We start from the raw sequence: 19,491 nt of genomic DNA on the forward strand, positions 1-19,491 counted from the left end.
ACTAATGAACAATCAATAAACAACACAGTTGTACTCTATGTGCTGATGTTCAGCAGTGCCCGGAGCTCATTATGAGGTTCACTGAGGGTATAAGTTAAGTAGGCCTACTACGAGGCAAGTCTACATCACATGGCACACGTCACCATCTTCCATACACATGCAGTTCTGCTACTTGTAAACACATGTAGTTCTGCTGCTTTGCCACATGATGGCATGATATCTCTCTTTTCCAGAATTCTACAGTTGAAACGCAATGAATGTTTTTTCATAATCAGTGTTGGTAAAATATTCAAAGCATTTTTAATATGGTTTAAAAAAATCTCAGCTGTTTGAATAAATACAGGAATAATTCTAAATCGTCCAATACTTGGGTTTAATGAACAATCAATAAACAACAAAGTTTTATTATATTCCTATTCCAATTCTATACTATTCTATTCTGCATAGAGCAAAGCAGACCTAAGTGAAATAACACATTTTATAAATGATCATGTGTCATACATCCCTAAGCATAGCGGCAGCTGTTCCCAGTCTTGTTTGCTCTAAAAACAACTGCTCACATCCCCCTGGGTAAGACGTTGCGCGCTATAATGTGGCTTCTCGTATGTGCCCGACAAGTATGCAACAACAGTACTATTGGGCACATAAGGGAAGTGACTTTATAGCCTGCAACTTTCAGGCCTACCAGTAGCCTATCAATAGGCAGTTCTAGTTGTCAAGAACATAGTCGACGCTGTTGCCAAAGCAGAGGCTTGTCACACAAAAACCGCATAGGATAGATACTGCTTTCTGGTTCTACCCACTAGATTTGAAACCATGTTGAATGACACTCCTGCGCAAACCCTCCTGCGCAAACAGCCCCCTATGTTTCACTTTTCTCTAGAAATATGGGTAGGGGCCCCCTATATTTTACTTTTCTCTAGAAATGTGGGTAGGGTTGGCGAGGGGAACCCCCTCCCATCACCAAACCTAAGCATATTTGTTTACTCACGAGGGTGGTTTTTCCGCAACTGTTGCTCTAATTCACTGTTACATCGTGGAATTTCTGAAAGTAACCTTAATAAAAAATTTAAAAAGCCACGGCCCGGTTCTCCTAGCAACAGGATATTGTGCTGGCAGCACGATCACGGATAAGAGTACCCCTGCAAAGACATGCTAAACTTTGGGAATATCAACATCAAAAAACGGCACTCTAATGCAGTACAACTGTTTTTCACAGCACTGCAACCACCTTTGATGGATCATTTCACTTATTTCACTTTTAATATTGTACTATTTATACCAGCATTTATTTGGAAAGTTTACACAAATACTGGTATGTTGAACAATAGTGTGTAGCCTATATTTAAGGAAACACTTTTAATGAAATAGAAATATGTGTTATTTGAATTACTCAATAGAGTCTGCAAAATGTTTATGGATGGGTCTCTTATGCTGGGCAACAGGTTTAATACAGAGTGCTGGTGACTCCTTACTCCACCCACTCCATTCACTGCAATGCAATCAAATCAAATTTGATTTGTCACATGCACCGAATTCACACAAGTGTAGACCTTACAGTGAAATGCTTACTTACAAGCCCTTAACCAACAATGCATTTTTAAGAAAAATAAGTGTTAAGTAAAAAATAGAAATAAAAGTAACTAATAATTAAAGAGCAGCAGTAAAATAATAGTAGCAGGGCTATATACAGGGGGTACTGGTTCAGAGTCAATGTGCGGGGGCACCGGTTAGTCGAGGTAATTGAGGTAATATTTACATGTACACTACCGTTCAAAAGTTTGGCGTCACTTAGAAATGTCCTTGTTTTTGTAAGAAAACCAATTGTTTTGTCCATTAAAATAACATCAAATTGATCAGAAATACAGTGTTGTAACAGTCGTCTGTGGAAGAAGGAGTAGACCAAAGCGCAGTGTGGTACGTGTTCATGATGTTTATTATAACTTGAACACTGAATCAAAAAAACAAATTGGAACAAAACGCAACAGCTCTGTCAGGTGAACACACCAAACAGAAAACAACTACCCACACCAACCCTGTGGGAAAAGGCTACCTAAGTATGGTTCCCAATCAGAGACAACGATAGACGAAAGAAAAACATTAGATTATGTCAGGAGAGTACCCTGCCAAAAATAATCACACAGCCATTTTCAAAGCAAGCATATATGTCACAAAAACCAAAACCACAGCTAAATGCAGCACTAACCTTTGATGATCTTCATCAAATGACACTCCTAGAACATTATGTTATACAATACATGCATGTTTTGTTCAATCAAGTTCATATTTATATCAAAAACCAGTTTTTTACATTAGCATGTGATGTTCAGAACTAGCAAACTTCCGGTGAATTTATTAAATTACTCACGATTAACGTTCACAAAATACATAACAATTATTTTAAGAATTATAGATACAGAACTCCTTTATGCAATCGCGGTGTCAGATTTTAAAATAGCTTCTCGGCGAAAGCACATTTGGAATATTCTGAGTACATAGCCCGGCCATCACGGCTAGCTAATTTGACACCCACCAAGTTTGGCCCTCACCAAACTCAGATTTACTATAAGAAAAATTGGATTACCTTTGCTGTTCTTTGTCAGAATGCACTCCCAGGACTTCTACTTCAACAACAAATGTTGTTTTGGTTGCAAATAATCCATAGTTATATTCAAATAGCTCCGTTTTGCTCGTGCGTTCAGGTCAGTATCCGAAGGGTGACGCGCGAGCGCATTTCGTGACAAAAAATTTCAAAATATTCCATTACCGTACTTCGAAGCATGTCAAACGCTGTTTAAAATCAATTTTTATGCTATTTTTCTCGTAAAATAGCGATAATATTCCAACCGGGCGACGTTGTATTCATTCAAAGAGAGAAAGAAAAACATGGAGAATTCACATGAATGCGCATCTCCAGTGTCACTGTTCTCAGCCTGACCACTCACAAAATCTCCTGCTGTTTTTCGCCCAGAGACTGGAGAGACGTCATTCCACTTTCTGGTGCCTTCTGAGAGCCAATGGAAGCCTTAGAAAATGTCACATTACAGCAGAGATGCTGTATTTTCGATAGAGATGCCACAGAAGGACAACAAATTGTCAGACAGGGTACTTCCTGTATGGAATCTTCTCAGGTTTTGGCCTGCCATATGAGTTCTGTTATACTCACAGACACCATTCAAACAGTTTTAGAAACTTTAGAGTGTTTTCTATCCAAATCTACTAATTATATGCATGTTCTCGTTTCTGGGCAAGAGTAGTAACCAGTTTAAATCGGGTACGTTTTTTATCCGGGCGTGCAAATACTGCCCCCTAGCCCCAACAGGTTAAGAAGCAATAAAACTGGCCTTTTTTAGGCTAGTTGAGCATCTGAAGCATCAGCATTTGTGGGTTCGATAACAGGCTCAAAATGGCCAGAAACAAATAACTTTTTTCTGAAACTCGTCAGTCTATTCTTGTTCTGAGAAAAGAAGGCTAGTCCATGCAAGAAATTGCCAAGAAACTGAAGGTCTCGTACAACGCTGTGTAATACTCCCTTCACAGAACAGCATAAACTGGCTCTAACCAGAATAGAAAGAGGAATGGGAGGTCCCGGTGCACAACTGAGCAAGAGGACAAGTACATTAGAGTGTCTAGTTTGAGAAACAGACACCTCACAAGTGCTCAACTGGCAGTTTCATTAAACAGTACCCTCAAAACACCAGTCTCAACGTCAACATTGAAGAGCCGACTCCGGGATGCTGGCCTTCTAGGCATATGGTTAGTTTTGGAGGGGGACTGTGTAGTCCATACCCAGCTGCACTTCATTCTCCACCCCCTCCATAGACCCCAGTGCAAAAAACTGTAATAGACTATACATTAAATCAAATCCATTTTTATTGGTCACATACACATATTTAGCAGATCGTATTGTGGGTGTAGTGAAATGCTTGTGTTTCTAGCTCCAACAGTGGAGTATTGGAGAACGAAGTGCTGCTGGGCATGTACTACACAGTCCCCCTCCAAAACTAACCAATTAACCACTAATGAGTATTTTCCACCCCACTTTAGCTGAGACAGGTAGAAACGTTTTCTCTCTACAAGCCAACATGTATCCCATATACAGTCTATTACAGTGCATTGCATTGGGGTCTATGGAGGGGCTGGAGAACTAAGTGCTACTGGATATGTACAAGACCATTTTTTTGTACCCTTCCCACAATCCTGTCTTGAGCTCTACCGACAATTCATTCAACCTCATGGCTTGGTTTTTGCTCTGACATGCCCTTTCAACTGTGGGACCTTACAGTATACAGACAGATGTATGCCTTTCCAAATCATGTCCAATCAATTGAATTGACCACAGGTGGATGCTGGTCAAGTTGTAGAAACATCTCAAGAATGATCAATGGAAACAGGATGCACCTGAGCTCAATTTCGAGTCTCATAGCAAACGATCTGAATACTTATGTAAATGTATATTTCAGTTGAAATTTGTTACAAATGTGCAAACATTTCTAAAAAACTGTTTTTGCTTTGTCATTATGGGGTACTGTGTGCAGATTAGGGGGGGAAACGATTTAATCCATAGAAAAAGGCTGTAATGTAACAAAATGTGGAAAAAAGTCAAGGGGTCTAAATACTTTCTGAATGCACTGTATTTGGTTGGTAGAGATCCTACAGAGTACTGCCCACCCACTTCAGCTGAGACAGGTAGACATGTTCTATCTACAAGACAATATGTGTCCCATGTATAGTCTATTACAGTGTATTGCATTGGGGGTTCTGTTTTGAAGGTTTCCTCAAAGAATACGAAAGTGACGTCACTGCTGGCAGAATACTTTTATTTTGTATTTATTTAACCTTTATTTAACTACGCAAGTCAGTTAAGAACAAATTCTTATTTACAATGACGGCCTACTAAAGGGCAAAAGGCCTCCTGCCGGGACAGAGGCTAGGGTTAAAAATATAATAAAAATATAGGACAAACACACATCACGACAAGAGAGACACCACAACACTACATAAGGAGAGACCTAAGACAGCAACATAGCAAGGCAGCAACACATGACAACACAGCATGGTAGAAACACAATATGACAACAACATGGTAGCAGCACAACATGGTAGCAGCGCAAAACATGGTACAAACATTATTGGGCACAGACAACAGCACAAAGGGCAAGAAGGTAGAGACAACAATACATCACATGAAGCAGCCACAACAGTCAGTAACAGTGTCCCATAGTCCATGAGTGTCCATGGCATGATTGAGTCGGACATAAATGGAGATAGAACTGTCCAGTTTTTGTGTTTTTTTTGCAGCTCATTCTAACTGAAAAAAGGAGCGACCCAGGGATGTGCTTTGTGGACCTTTAACAGAATGTGACTGGCAGAACGGGTGTTGTATGTGGAGGATAAGGGTTGCAGTAGGTATCTCAGATAAGGGGGAGTGAGGCCTAAGAGGGTTTTATAAATAAGAATCAACCAGTGGGTCTTCAAATCAAATCAAATTTTATTGGTCACATACACGTGGTTAGCAGATGTTAATGCAGTAATATCTAACAAGTAATCTAACAATTTCACAACAACTACCTTATAAACACAAGTGTAAAGGAATGAATAAGAATATGTACATATAAATATATGGGTGAGCGATGGCCGAACGGCATAGGCAAGATGCAGTAGATGGTATAGAGTACAGTATGAGATGAGTAATGTAGGGTATGTAAACATTATATAAAGTGGCATTGTTTAAAGTGACTAGTGATACATTTATTACATCCAATTTGTAATTGTTAAGTGGCTAGAGATTTGAGTCAGTATGTTGGCAGCAGCCATTCAATGTTAGTGATGGCTGTTTAACAGTCTGATGGCCTTAAGATAGAAGCTGTTTTTCAGTCTCTCGGTCCCAGCTTTGATGCACCTGTACTGACCTCGCCTTCTGCATGATAGCGGGGTGAACAGGCAGTGGCTCGGATCGTTGTTGTCCTTGATGATGTTTTTGGCCTTCCTGTGACATCGGGTGGTGTAGGTGTCCTGGAGGGCAGGTATTTTGCCCTCGGTGATGCGTTGTGCAGACATCACTACCCTCTGGAGAGCCTTACGGTTGTGGGCGGAGCAGTTGCCGTACCAGGCGGTGATACAGCCCGACAGGATGCTCTCGATTGTGCATCTGTAAAAGTTTGTGAGTATTTTCCTGACACCATGCTCCGAGGGCCCTCACCTCCTCCCTGTAGGCCGTCTCGTCGTTGTTGGTAATCAAGCCTACCACTGTAGTGTCGTCTGCAGACTTGATGATTGAGTTCGAGGCGTGCATGGCATTTCTGAAAGTGCACTTTCCTATTTTGTTGACCTAGTTTTGCTAAATCCAGGAAGTTGAGGTTGCCATTAGTCATTCATTCCAAATAGTTGCAACTTGGTGAGAAGAAAACCCTGCAGTTAAGAGACAACATTAGTCCGCTTTTTTTCTACTGAATTTAACTTAGCTACAAAGTTGTATCTTCGTTGAGTTCTGCAACCTTGCAAAGGGAAATAGAGCCGTTATAATTAGTTGGTAAACTATAAAGTTGCATTCAAGTTACTTATGGCTGATATGGATGAGGGTTGCTTGGAAAATCTGAACGGCAAGACCCTAAAAGGAACTATTCTCATCGCAGAAATAGTAAGTTTGTTCCATATCCTTGTTATAGCCAGAGACTCACACAAAGAGTGCTGTAAATTAGCCTACATTTACTGCAATCTTCTTGGGATTGTCCTTAACATTTCAGACTGAGCTCAGAAGACATTAAATTCATATTTATTCATCTTTGCCATTTTATTTAACAAATGTTGTCATGTGACGGGGTTGAGACTAGAGTGACAGGTTGAATACAGTAACAGTGTTGAAGAGACACATCGGTTTCCATATAAACTAGTTTAGTTTACTATCGAAATCCCTCCGAGACTTACCCCAAAATATTGCATTTCATTGTCTGCAATGAAATGTAATAAGGACATTACATATATTTAGAATAATCTGCCCTACATTTGATAGGCCTATAGCAATAAATATTGAAACAAATAAAAACACATCAGGCATTAGAGTAATTAATAACATTCAACAGGTTTCATCAGAAAAGTTCAACGTGTCATCAAACTGTAGGAACATTTTCCAAGGGCATTTAGAATGCTAGAACAGCTGTAACTACAGTACTAGTGTCAGCATGACTATCCCTCTCCTCAGGAGCACCATATTCATTCATTCATGGTTTTCTTCCTGAGAGTATGGCCCACACATCTCTCTCAACCTCTACAGTACGTCGTGGGATGTCACCCGCTGTGGGTGTGGAATCAGCTCAAGGACTTCATCAAACTGATACCAGTGGATGTCGTCTCGAGAAGTCCATAAAAATCTGTTTGGTCCTACACGATGCATACATTTCACTTGTACACTCATTTCATCCGTGCCGAAGATGATGCCTGGATAAAGGTCATCATCGTATTCCACTACCCACCACTGCCCAAGATGACCTGGATTTCCCCAATGGATTTCGTCCACGGGTTGTGGATTTTCCTCATTGGCTGGCTGTTCTGGAGCAGCCAGGCCCTTCTGCCTGAAACTGAAGTGCTGTGTGTTAAAGCATGTAAAGTTTACATCCTTTGTTGAACAAATGCAGCTGATATCACCAGACATCAGCTCACCAGGAGCAAGTGTGATGACCTGGTGTATTCTCATGATGGAGGGCACCGCTTTTATCGGGCTTGGCATCACCTCCATCGCACGTTCAACATCGGCACTCTTCACAAGGTGTTTGTCTCATGGAGGGTCAAGTTCCTCAGTGCTCCTTTCCTCTCCATGCTTCTTTTGTATGCTGTTCTCCTATGTTTACATTTCTGACACCGGTCTCTCTCACTTACATCACTGATCTTGTTCTTTTTCTCTGCCTCAACATTTCTTTTCCATCTCTGACGCTCTCTCTCAAGGTATTTTCTGGGTCGGCATTTTGAAGTGATCGACACTGCCTTTCTCTTTCTGCTGCTGATGTGGATGCCATCATTCCCTAGATGTTTCAATGGATAACGTTAAATCAAATATTCTTAGAATATATACATGTATACACTATAATCCTTGAGTAATTTAGGATCTAGAGCCACTTAAAGGAACAACTGAAGTTAAGAGACTTACCCAACTCTCCTACCACTAGGCTACCTGCCTTAAAATATATTTTTTTGTTCACATGGAACACATTACAGCATGTTTTATAAGTGAATATAAACACGATATAATGTATAATATATTGAATAATTCATTTGTTTAGAATATTCATAAATAAAGTAAATAACTCAACCCTGTCACAGGTTTACTACCCCTTTACAATGAAACGTGATGGGGTTGAATTTGACGGGATTGAGTTTTTTTGGCTCAAAATGGCCTCTGCTCCTCATGTGTTGAAGGACAGGAGACCACATGGTGTGCATGAAATTAATAGATTGTATATTTTTATGGGTTAAAGTATAATTTAGATAAATACTAGTTTTCCAACTTTATTTCAAGTTGGTCAGCTTGACGATCCCCACCTGACTTTAAAAAACAACAAAATACAGATATAAAAGAATGTGATTACCTGCCTGTTTCTGTACCATGCAGTTGAAAATTGTTGAATGATGTCACTTCCTGTTAATGATGGCACATAAGGCTGGCGTGACCATTTTTGGGGGGGAAGTTTGGTTGTTGTGACGGGGTTGAGTGTAGACTGAGGGACAGAGCTAAATTGTATGATTTTAATCAATAATCATGCATTTTTTTTAACAAAATACTTTCTCAACAAAAGAACACAAATATATGTTTGCATTAATAGCAAATGATATTCATTATATGCACATTTTAATAGTCATTTCCCAAGTAAAAATTAAGTGAAACGCCTGGGGGACATGACACAATTCTGAGTGTCAGTTAAAAAAAAAAGATTTTTTTAATAATAAAGTTTAAATTAATGCTATATTTATTTCAATTTATTATACAGGACATTTCAATGTATATACAAAATCTTTAAAAATGTCATTTTGGTGACCCAATACTTGAAATATAAGATAAAAGCCCCCCTGTGGCACAGTTGGTAGAGCATGGTGTTGGCAATGCCAGCATGGTGTGTGCAATGCTAGGGTTGTGGGTTCGATTCCCACGGGGGGCCAGGACAATTTTTTTAATGAAATGTATGTATTCACTACTGTAAGTCGCTCTGGATAAGAGCGTCTGCTAAATGACTAAAAAATAAAAAGTCAGAGGGACTGAAATATTACCCGAGCCCAAGAATGACCCAGGAGCCCAAGAACGAACTATGAATGGAAGGTCTGTTGTAGAAATAGAATATCATTCCCTAGAATAGACCAATATGATGACATACTATTTTGGTTTGCATAATGACCTTAGCTGAGGCCTAATACTACTTTACTACACTATTCTGCAACATATACAGATCTATGAGTATGTACATGATGCTATACCATTGATTTGTTCATAGTATGATAACAAATTGGGCCATTTTAAATATTTCAGACAGTTGTGTGTACTTAGAGGAACTGGACCTGGAATGAGAACCATGTGATCTTGGGGGTGGGGGTCAGGCCAAGGGTTAGCCTAAGATCTTCCAACTGTCACTTTTAATGTGGTGTTGTGCGTGACAGTCCCCTCATTTGCCACCCAACAGTCAAATGCTGACAACTTAGGTTGAAGATCAAAGTTTACAAACGATGACATGCTGGGTGATTCCTCATGATTTCAATAATGATTTTCTTACATTCATTTATTAATATTGAAAATATACCATTTTTGATTTGGCAAATGTTCAATATATTGTTGAACATAATATACTCTATGGGCATATCAAAGTTCCAGAGTGGGATCTCTGCTAGTTTAAAGTTATGGCCCATTTTATACAGAGAAATTGGCATAGTCAGCATTGCAACCAATCACAGCCCTCATTTTACTTGTATCATTGCACATCCTGCAAATCATTAGCAGAGGGCAACCATTTTGAATCCATTTTCACATTCACTCTGTTGGTAATGCTTACAAATAACAGAGATCCCAAAAATGGTATACTTTCAATATTCATGTTTATATTTTCAATATTAATAAATGAATGTAAGAAAATCGTTGAGGAATCACCCAGCATGTCATCGTTTCTAAACTTTGATTAATATAAGAAAGTTAATATAAGAAAATTGTAATTGAAATGAAAATACTACTCATATTAGAAAGCAAGGGGTAACCAACTGGGCACAAACTACAGTTCAATGTCTAGTTTTGATTTATATTTGGTTGAGTTGTCAACTAATGTGAATTCAACGTGAAATCAACAAACCATTTCACCATGTCATTGGATTTAGGTCATAGGTTGGGTGATAAATGGTCCTCCCGAGTGGCGCGGTGGTCTAAGGCTGTGCTGCCAGATATCCTGGTTTGAGTACAGGCTCTGTTGCAGCCGGGAGAGCCATGGGGCGGTGCAAATTGGACCAGTGTCTTCCGGGTTAGGGGAGGGTTTGGCCGGCAGGGATGGTCTTGTCCCATCATGCTCTAGTGACTCCTGTGGCAGGCTGGGTGCAATGCATGCTGACATGGTTGCCAGGTGTATGGTGTTTCCTCTGACACATTGGTGTGGCCGGCGTCTAGGTTAAGCAGGCATTGTGTCAAGAAGCAGTGCGGCTTGGCTGGGTTGTGCTTCGGAGGATGCATGGCTCTTGACCTTTGCCTCTCCCAAGTGCGTACAGGAGTTGCAGCGATGGTAACTACCAATTGGATACCGTGAAATTGGTATCCAGTTATCCAGGATGTATGTGAAGACAATAAACTCCAGGAAAGAGTTTATTGCATCATCTGTGGGCTACTACCATGCTTTTGACCTTAGCTTGGCTTACTGCTCTATGGCCAACACATTACCTTTTCCTTGGTGCTGCACAATGGATTGTAGTCAAGGTGATTTGGCAGCCTGAATTTGATTGTTTTTATTTGTGTCACGCCCTGACCTGAGAGAGACGTTTTTCGCTGTTTAGTTAGGTCAGGGTGTGATATGGGGTGGGCATTGTATGTATTTTATTTCTATGTTTTGGCCAGGTATGGTTTCCAATCAGAGGCAGCTGTCTATCGTTGTCTCTGATTGGGAACCATACTTAAGCAGCCCTTTTTCCCTCCATGAGTTGTGGGATCTTGTTTTTGTGTAGCTGCCTTTGAGCAGCCCCAGAACGTCACGTTTCTTTCTGTTTATCCTGTTTATTGTTTTGTTCGGTTTCACTTCTAAATAAAGGATGTGGAATTACTGGCACGCTGCGCCTTGGCTTATTTATGACAGGGAGTTCGAGGACAGTGATTGTGACAATTTGATTGTTTTTACACAGAGTATTTCATTAAAAAGACCAAAACACAAATCATCCATGTATGATTATTTAAATAATGCATACCAAACCACGCAGTTCACACAACCAATTTTAATAAATATTTTTGGAATGCATCAAATCAATGAACGATTGGTAGGTTTGCAATTGCATGCAAAGTTGACAAACTACAATATCTTCCCTTAACATCTCACTCAGGAACATCTTTGTCATCTTTGTATTTGAATTACCCACCAAGAAGCATAGCTCCACAGCAGCTACAATAGAGGGATTCAGTTCAGGCTGGTGTTGGTGCTACACTGTGGGCTTTCCAAGTGTATGTACTCGCTACACTGACCTTATTTCACTGGAATGGAAGAAACAGTGTTTACAGCAACTTCTTTGTTATTGTACTATCACAAACGGGCGTGGCAGTTTCACCATTAAAAATTACAGTTTCATAGAAAGACATCCAAACATTTTAGGATAAAAAATATCAACCCCAACACTGGGGTCTTTGTCAGTGTGATATAAACTACTAAACTGATTGCTGAACAGTACAATGGCGCTGGAGGGGATGGCTGACTTTGTGCTATTTTGTTTGTTTGTTCACGTTGTTTGTAAGTTATTTTTTTACTTATGTTGTACATAATGTTGCTGCTACCCTCTCTTATGACCGAAAATAACTTCTGGACATCAGAACAGCGATTACCTGCTTCGAACTGGAAGAATAATTTTTATTCACTGTTGGTTAAGGGGCTTGTAAGTAAGCATTTCACGGTAAGGTCTACACATGTTGTATTCGGCACAGGTGACAAATAGTTTGATTTGATTTTGATTTGATTGGCGTAAATGCCTAAACTCTTATAAAAAAAGGTGCGATCTAGAACCAAAAAGGGTTCTTCGGCTGTCCTCATAGGAGAACTCTTTGAATAATCTCTTTTGGTTCCAGGCAGATTCCTTTTGGTTACATGTAGAACCCTTTTTGGGCTCTGTGCAGAACCCTTTCCACAGAGGGTTCTACATGGAACCTAATTGTCAGTTTGTTGTAAACTACAGCGAGACGTTCTCAAAGGATTCCTGGATAAGTAGCAGTGATTTCCTTAAAAGGAAATGCTATGATTAACATCTCAAGGTCAAGTAATTAGGCTACAGATGCATTGAGCCAAAAAGCTATTTTTGTGTACCACAGATTTGGCATTTGCTAAGTACCTTTATTAACATTTTTGCACCAAGTATTTCCACACAGGCTGCTTTTTCCCTCTTCCTCTCTCTCTCTCTCTCTCTCCTTCCCCCCATATTATTTTTTTTATCATTTTCTTTCAGCTCATCAGTCTTATCATCCTAATCTGCTGTGCTGCGTCATTTTATGGAGGTTATTCTGTGGTGGCCATCTGTGAGATGGTCTCCGCCATCATCTTCTTTGTCATCTTCATGATGGAAATGGACAAGTCCATTCAGGTGGTCAACTGGGTCTGGAGTGTGAGTACAGTATATGTTTACACACACACACACACACACACACACACACACACACACACACACACACACACACACACACACACACACACACACACACACACACACACACACAGAAAGAGAGACACAGAGAGAAAAAGAAACACACAAACATAAATTATAGATACATTTATAAAAACAAACAGTAACACAAGGACATTCCAAGTGCCTATAGAAGGACAATCATTCACTAATGTTAGTCTCCTCCTACCAGGATCTTTTGCGTGCTTCTTCTGGTACAGGCCTGTACCTCATCACCTCTCTGATGTCTCTGATTCATGGAGCAGGGGATGGCGCCTGTATTGCAGGAGTGGTGAGTCAAATGTCTAACCACCCTGAGATTTTTGAATAGATACAAATGAAAGCATCTCAAATGACTTACTTCTTCAGCTCTCAAATCCTTCTGCCCTATTCATCACTGAAAAGTAGAACTTGGTGGTTAGATTTTGTTTAGATGAAACGTTATTCCATTCCCTTAAGTGTTTGGCCTGCTGGCTGGGATCCTGTTTGCCTATGATGTCTACACCATCATCCTTGTCATCAACAGCAACAAATAGGATACTGCAGCGCTCACTGGTTGGTATTTTGGACAAGGTGCAGCTTTGCTTTGAACTACAGTTTGGACTTTGACATTTCCTCACCTAATTTCCTTTGTTCTATTCCCTGCTTTGTTTCCAGATGACAATGTTTAAGCACTGGAAGATAAACCCCAACTTAGCCTATTAAATAAAATGACATTTGTGCAGGACGAGTTGACAATGAGCAGTGAAAGAAGTGCAGCAGGTTGGAAGGAAGTTTGATGCTCAAATGAAGAGATTAATAGCAGAAATGAACCAATGTTAGGGTCAGAAGAGAGAAACATCTACAGTACGGCCGACACAGAGAGGATAATGTTATACTGCACTGAGATCAGTATGTTCAAAAGAACCATGTAAATTCCAGGAGGGCTTCCCTTGACAACCGCTGTTCCAGTCTCAGTGTACAATTCTACCGTCCCATTGTTCAATCTTTAGTCTGGTGAAAAAGGGAAAGATGTAAGTATTATGCAGCATAAGGAGGTGGAAAGCTTTGGTCAGTTTTCACACTAGTACATCATTTGTTTTCTGATGTAATGAACTATTGTGTAAAAAGATGTCTCTGTTGAATTACATCCACTGTTGAAATGTTGGTTTATATTAGAAATTAGATTGTAGCATTACATTTATAGAGGTGCTCAGATTAATATAACATCATAATGTAACATCAATGGTTTTGGTACAAATGGCATTCTATCTCTCTTTGTCGTCATAATTTCACCTCAGCGTCATAGCCCTCTGTCACGCTCTGACCTAGGAGAGCTGTGTTCTCTGTTTAGTTAGGTCAGGGTGTGATAGGTGGGTGGGCATTCGATGTTTTGTTTTCTATGTTTTGACCGGGTATGGTTTCCAATCAGAGGCAGCTGTCTATCGTTGTCTCTGATTGGAAGCCATTCTTAGGCAGCCTGTTTTTCCCTGTGTTTTCGTGGGATCTTGATTTTGTGCAGCCCCAGAACGTCATGTTTGTTTCAGTTTCACCTGTTTATTGTTTTGTTCGAGTTCACAATAAAATATGTGGAACTACCGGCACGCTGCGCCTTGTCTAATTTATGACAGGGAATTCGAAGACAGCACTCGTGACACCCTCTCCATATCCCACTGTAATATATTCAAATTGTGCTGGTTGAATTAAGCCAAATTTCGCCTGCACTTAGGCCTCGATTCAATCAGATCGAGTGTTAACCGGCATAGCGGATGTTTTGACAAATGTTGGAGGTGTCACTGCAGTATGAGCTGACAAATAGGTGAAAGGCTGCTCTTGTGTGTCACAAACCACTTCCTTCCTTATTAATCCTACTGCGTTAGAAGTTCAAAATGGTGATAGAAAGTGTAGGTTAATGCATGTTTTCATGTTAATTTGGATGGTGGGGATTTCTAGTCTCAGTCAAATCGAGATATAGACAATGGAAACATCCCGCATTCGAGTGTTCGAACTTGTAAAGTGGCTGCATGGGATTTATCGGATTATAAAGTTGGCTGGTTTCGTTGCATCCAATGGCATGGTCCGCGATAAGCTAACACAAGGAGCCGCTTGTGGATTTGACAGCTCTAACGCAGTTCCATCTCCGACACGCCAAAACAACCGCTATGCGGGAGTCTGCTAGCACGGATCTGCTATAGAATCTAGCCCTTAGTCAAGGCACCTTAATTGGGGAGGACGGGCTCTTAGTACTGGCTGGCATGGAATAAATGGATTGGTATTAAAGTCAAACACATGGTTTCCATGTGTTTGTTACCATTCCATTCACTCTATTACAGCTATTATTATGAGCCGTCCTCCCCTCAGCAGCCTCCTGTGCTGGAAACATTTGTAGTGCCTTAGTTGCATTAGTTGTTGTTTTGCTTCTTTCTCTACTTACCTAGCACTGTAAGGCCTACTGGCCACAATTAACTCTGCACTCATAGTAAGGTTTGATGTTCATTTGCCACCAAAGAACTTCTCATGAGTACTCTTGCCGTAGGAAAAGAATGGGATAACATGTTTTCATTATCCTGGTTTTGAAATAATCTAATTCAGGTCAAGTGGGTTGCTTACCAGTTTTTCTTTGTGTGTTTTTTAACCAATGGTAGATAAGATATTTTAACGACATTTAATGTTGTACAAGAGAAGTGTTACCTCAGTCAGTGCACCCTTGTTAAAGTATTTAGACAGTTTGTATGCAGTTATAGTAGTAAACGTTCATATTTTGATTATAGACTCGTAGAAAAACAACTGATTTAGAATGAGCAATTAATTAGCAAAGAAGGGCATTTGATCAGTTATGTGGTTCCATTTCAGGATGCCTATGTTATAATTGTAATATCTTTTGTAAATGTTATCTCCAAAATATAAAGTACATTTCTCAAGGAAGAATTTGCCATTAATGTTTTATTTCTAACAGGTTTTTAATGTATTTTGTCATACTATTGTGTGTATTTGAAATATTGAGGCATACACAATGCTTTGCGCAATAAAAGCAAGTTGTTATACAATTAGGAACCTCTCTAATAACAACGTGTCTACACATTGTATAATCACATTTTTGTTATATACATAGTACTTACTAATAACTGTGTATACTGGTTTGTGACACTCACAAGTTCAAGGATCCGAGTGCTCTCTCTTAAGATACCACTAGATGGAAGCAGCTACACTCTAATTGGAACTTGACCAGGGCTCATTCTTTACTTTCTTTTTTTTTGTTCTCACACAGGCCTAATAGCAATAAAATGGAATGCTGCAAAATACTCTGAATAATTACTAATGTTTGTTTAGAATTTCACTTGACCTAGATAACATATTTTGTTTCATTTTCAGTGAACTAGGTAAACAAACACCCTTTCACTATGAGTCTTTGGTTGATCTGAACCCCCACAGTAAAATTAGCAGATTTACAGCTAATTTCCTGCAATTCTAAAAATGTTTTTATAGGATGGAGAGAAATGTTTTCATTTTTTAATATGATATCTGAGTGAGAGTGACTATCAAAATCAACAGGGGCCCCTTGGTCGGTAATTCGACATGTTTACAAATTGACCAATCAAACATTTTTTTTGCTGACATGGGCAAGTTGAGTGACTGTCAGTGACTGACATAACAAGAGAAAAACTGCTGATGCAACACTACATTTTGAAATTTCACCTTGTGTATTCTACTATTCTAACTCTCAAAAAGTAAGTTGAGACCCCGACTGAGTTCCTTTTTTGGGTTTTTGGAAATTGATCCGTGGGCCCACAAAGGGGCCAGTTGCCCATTCCTCATCTAGAGTCTAGTCTGAGTAGCCAGATACATTTTCCTCTATGTTCCAAAATATATTTGCAGTCACAATTCCAAATTGTCATTCAAAAGGCTTCCTCAAACTGTGACCATATAGGAATTGTTTTGGAGTCTGACACCAGTGTACCTGAATGCAGAGGATAGACCAAATGGGATTCTAAACCACAGACCTTTTTGAGGATTACATAAGGCCGACATTGGGAAGAGCTTTGGTATTCTTGGCCGATTTGAATGTTGAGGTGGTGTACTGTCCATAATGCCACTCATTTTAATTGATTTTCCATTATTCGTTTAGTGCTCCTATCATTAACATAGCCTTTTGGGAAACTGGGCCCAGGCAGAATGTGGAGATGAAAAATAAGTCAATACAACCCTATAGTAAAATCAATCATGGAAATGAATGTACTAGTAGTCTAGACATATGGATAACAGTAGGATATCCTTTTAAAGGTGACATAATTGTCTCATTGACATTGCACAGCATTGCATGTTACCTTGCCCTGTGGTTCACTCCACCTTTAAAATGTTGACTGCTAGGAAGTCCGATTGTTTTCTGTGTTGCACATTTGGTAACGGATGGATTAGGTTGCGAGGACGCGAAAGCGTAAGAATGCCGCTGCTTAGATCAGAGATTCTTAGCTTTTCCTGTGCATACACCTTCGTTCGAGGAGTACATACCTAAATCTCCAGATTACAAACCAAGTAATCTTACTTATAGGTCTTCATGCTCTCTTGAGAACATTGATGATCACAAAATGGAGTCAGTCAGCAATGGTTAGAGCTCTGAAGTTAACCCAGTCCAAGATGTAGTGGGCCTACCTGCGGGAATAGGTGTGGTAGAGTCTTCCAATGTTTGCCCTGAGAATCCTACCAGAGATGATTTTGGTAGGAGTGACTTTTTTGGAAACAGTGGATTCCTGCTTTTTGGCTGATCCATATGTTGTGTCAAGCTGGGTAAAGGACAAACTGGTAATGGTTAAATCTGTGACAGTTTCGAGAAGTGGAATTGTTTTTGTGTGCATCCGCCTCTCAGAGGAAGTGGGCGCTTCTAGTGACGCGGCTGGGGGCTCAACCTGTGGTGTGCTTTGCTCTCCGCTAAAAGGTGTGATCAGTGCAGTAGAGGTGGATCAAATGGAAAGGAATATTTCTAGTGTTTGTAACACCTGCCATTTGGTGAGACAGACCCAGTGGCAATGGCGAGACAGAATACCCTGTCTGTCTTGTTGAGCTTTGACACAGAGGTTCTACCTGATAAGGTCAGGTTACCTTGTATTTGCTATTCTGTGAGGGCCTATTTTCCGAACACGCTTCGGTGCTTTAGTTGCCAAGGATTCTGACATGTTACAGCAGTGTGTAGAAGGGAGATCCCACAATGTGTGAATGTGCAGGAGGGCATAGTCAGACGGAGTGTACAGTTGGGATAGAGAAAGCACTGTGTCAACTGTGGGGGTGACCATGCAGCTGGGGATCCGAAGTGTCCTGTGAGAGAGAGACAGGTTGAGATTGCCAGAGTTCAAGTGGGGCCAACAGTTTCCTATGCTGAGGCAATGAAGAGAATAGAGAAAAGCCTAAGGGTGAGTGAGTCGACTCGGAGCACCCCAGTGAGTGATCAACTGCACTGCACTGATGGAGTGGAAATCACAGAAGATATATGTGGTAGTTGCAGCAGCAGAGAAATACTTGGTAATGAACGATTTTAATGCAGAAGATCCACATGAAGTTTTGAGAGAAGGGGTTCCATCCTCCCAGGCCAACTGCCTGGTGTTGGATTATTTACGGCTAAAGTAGTGGTGGGTTTTTGGGAAGAGTGTATATGTGCAGGGTTAGATGGTGGTGAAATTTCAGTTTTTCCCATTCGGCTTTTAGTTGCGGTGACAAATATGTGCAATCCGCACTCCGACCTGTAAAAGCAGCAATAGGCAACACAGCCTCTTTTAGGAAACCGCATGAAGAAGAACATGGTAACAAATGGGAAATGATGAACCTCAATTTGAGGAGAGTACCGTCTGGGCCGGGACAAGAGCTGCAGGAGGACGGTGTTGCGAAGGTAAAACTATCGTACAGCGCAGTGGGCTTCCACTCAATGAGTGCGGTCAATAGACATTGAAAACCAGTGCAGTCATCTAGGTGTAGGGTGCTTACGTATGCGTCAGTGATTTTCAGACAACTCCAGCAAGTCGACTGTGCGTAAAACTCCAAGAAGAGGAGGTTTGTACAAGTTCGTACTGTATGTAGGACGCGATTTATTGGAACATATTTTTTACTTTGTCCTGTGAATTCAGATGCCTCCTGTATCCATCAACCTATTTTTAAAAAACGGACTATTTGGAAACAACCAAGCCGCTTGTTCTTGAACCATCGACATGTTCACGCGCGGATCTAAAAAGCGAAGGTCGAATCGCTCGGTAAGTAGATCCGCCAGAACTACAGTATGTTATGACATTGTTTTGTAGTTTTGTAGTCCATGGTATCTTGTTATCTGGAAAGTACTTGCATCGTTTAGAATACCTTTAATTACAATGAATAGCGTTTATAAAGTTTATCGAGTAGGTTGCAAGTAAATATATAACGTTAGGCTATTTTGTTCTGCCAACATTGATTAGCCTATGTATTTGTTTTACTGTTTGTTATCGGCTTGATTATAGGCCTGTCTATGCTCTGCGTTTTTGTATGTTATAATTTGACAAGTTGCTTTGCTTCCCTTGATTTAGTTTACAGAAATTCTGTTCTTTGTTTTATGACTCGAGTTGAATCGTGGTTGCGTGGGAGGGGCGTAAGGTCACTTCGTCAATGGCATTTACCTGCACAGGTTAG

General features: G+C 40.2%; 2 protein-coding genes and 1 long non-coding RNA gene across 3 annotated transcripts in view; 2 read left to right on the forward strand and 1 right to left on the reverse strand.

The window, feature by feature from the left end:
* Positions 1–6,180: 6,180 nt before the first annotated feature.
* On the forward strand, positions 6,181–14,450 carry LOC106567230 (proteolipid protein 2). The gene is made up of 5 exons (XM_014136271.3): positions 6,181–6,640; positions 12,655–12,810; positions 13,061–13,159; positions 13,327–13,422; positions 13,525–14,450. The coding sequence occupies exons 1-5, from the start codon at positions 6,563–6,565 to the stop codon at positions 13,570–13,572; spliced, it is 477 nt and encodes a 158-aa protein (XP_013991746.1). The 5' UTR covers positions 6,181–6,562; the 3' UTR covers positions 13,573–14,450.
* On the reverse strand, positions 11,428–13,351 carry LOC106567231 (uncharacterized). The gene is made up of 3 exons (XR_001320021.3): positions 13,229–13,351; positions 13,058–13,143; positions 11,428–12,803 (listed from the first exon to the last, which is right to left on the reverse strand). It is a non-coding gene; the product is annotated as an uncharacterized LOC106567231 (long non-coding RNA).
* A 4,009-nt stretch (positions 14,451–18,459) lies between the features above and the next one.
* Positions 18,460–19,491, forward strand: part of LOC106567229 (uncharacterized) — a 38,186-nt gene continuing 37,154 nt past the window's right edge. The window contains exon 1 of the mRNA XM_082960046.1: positions 18,460–19,082. Within this exon, the coding sequence (XP_082816172.1) occupies positions 19,041–19,082 (42 nt within the window). The 5' untranslated portion in view covers positions 18,460–19,040. The remainder of the gene's footprint in view (positions 19,083–19,491) is intronic.

This window comes from Salmo salar, chromosome 13, assembly GCF_965601325.2.
Source record: "Salmo salar chromosome 13, fSalSal1, whole genome shotgun sequence".
NCBI classification, from domain to species: domain Eukaryota; kingdom Metazoa; phylum Chordata; class Actinopteri; order Salmoniformes; family Salmonidae; genus Salmo; species Salmo salar.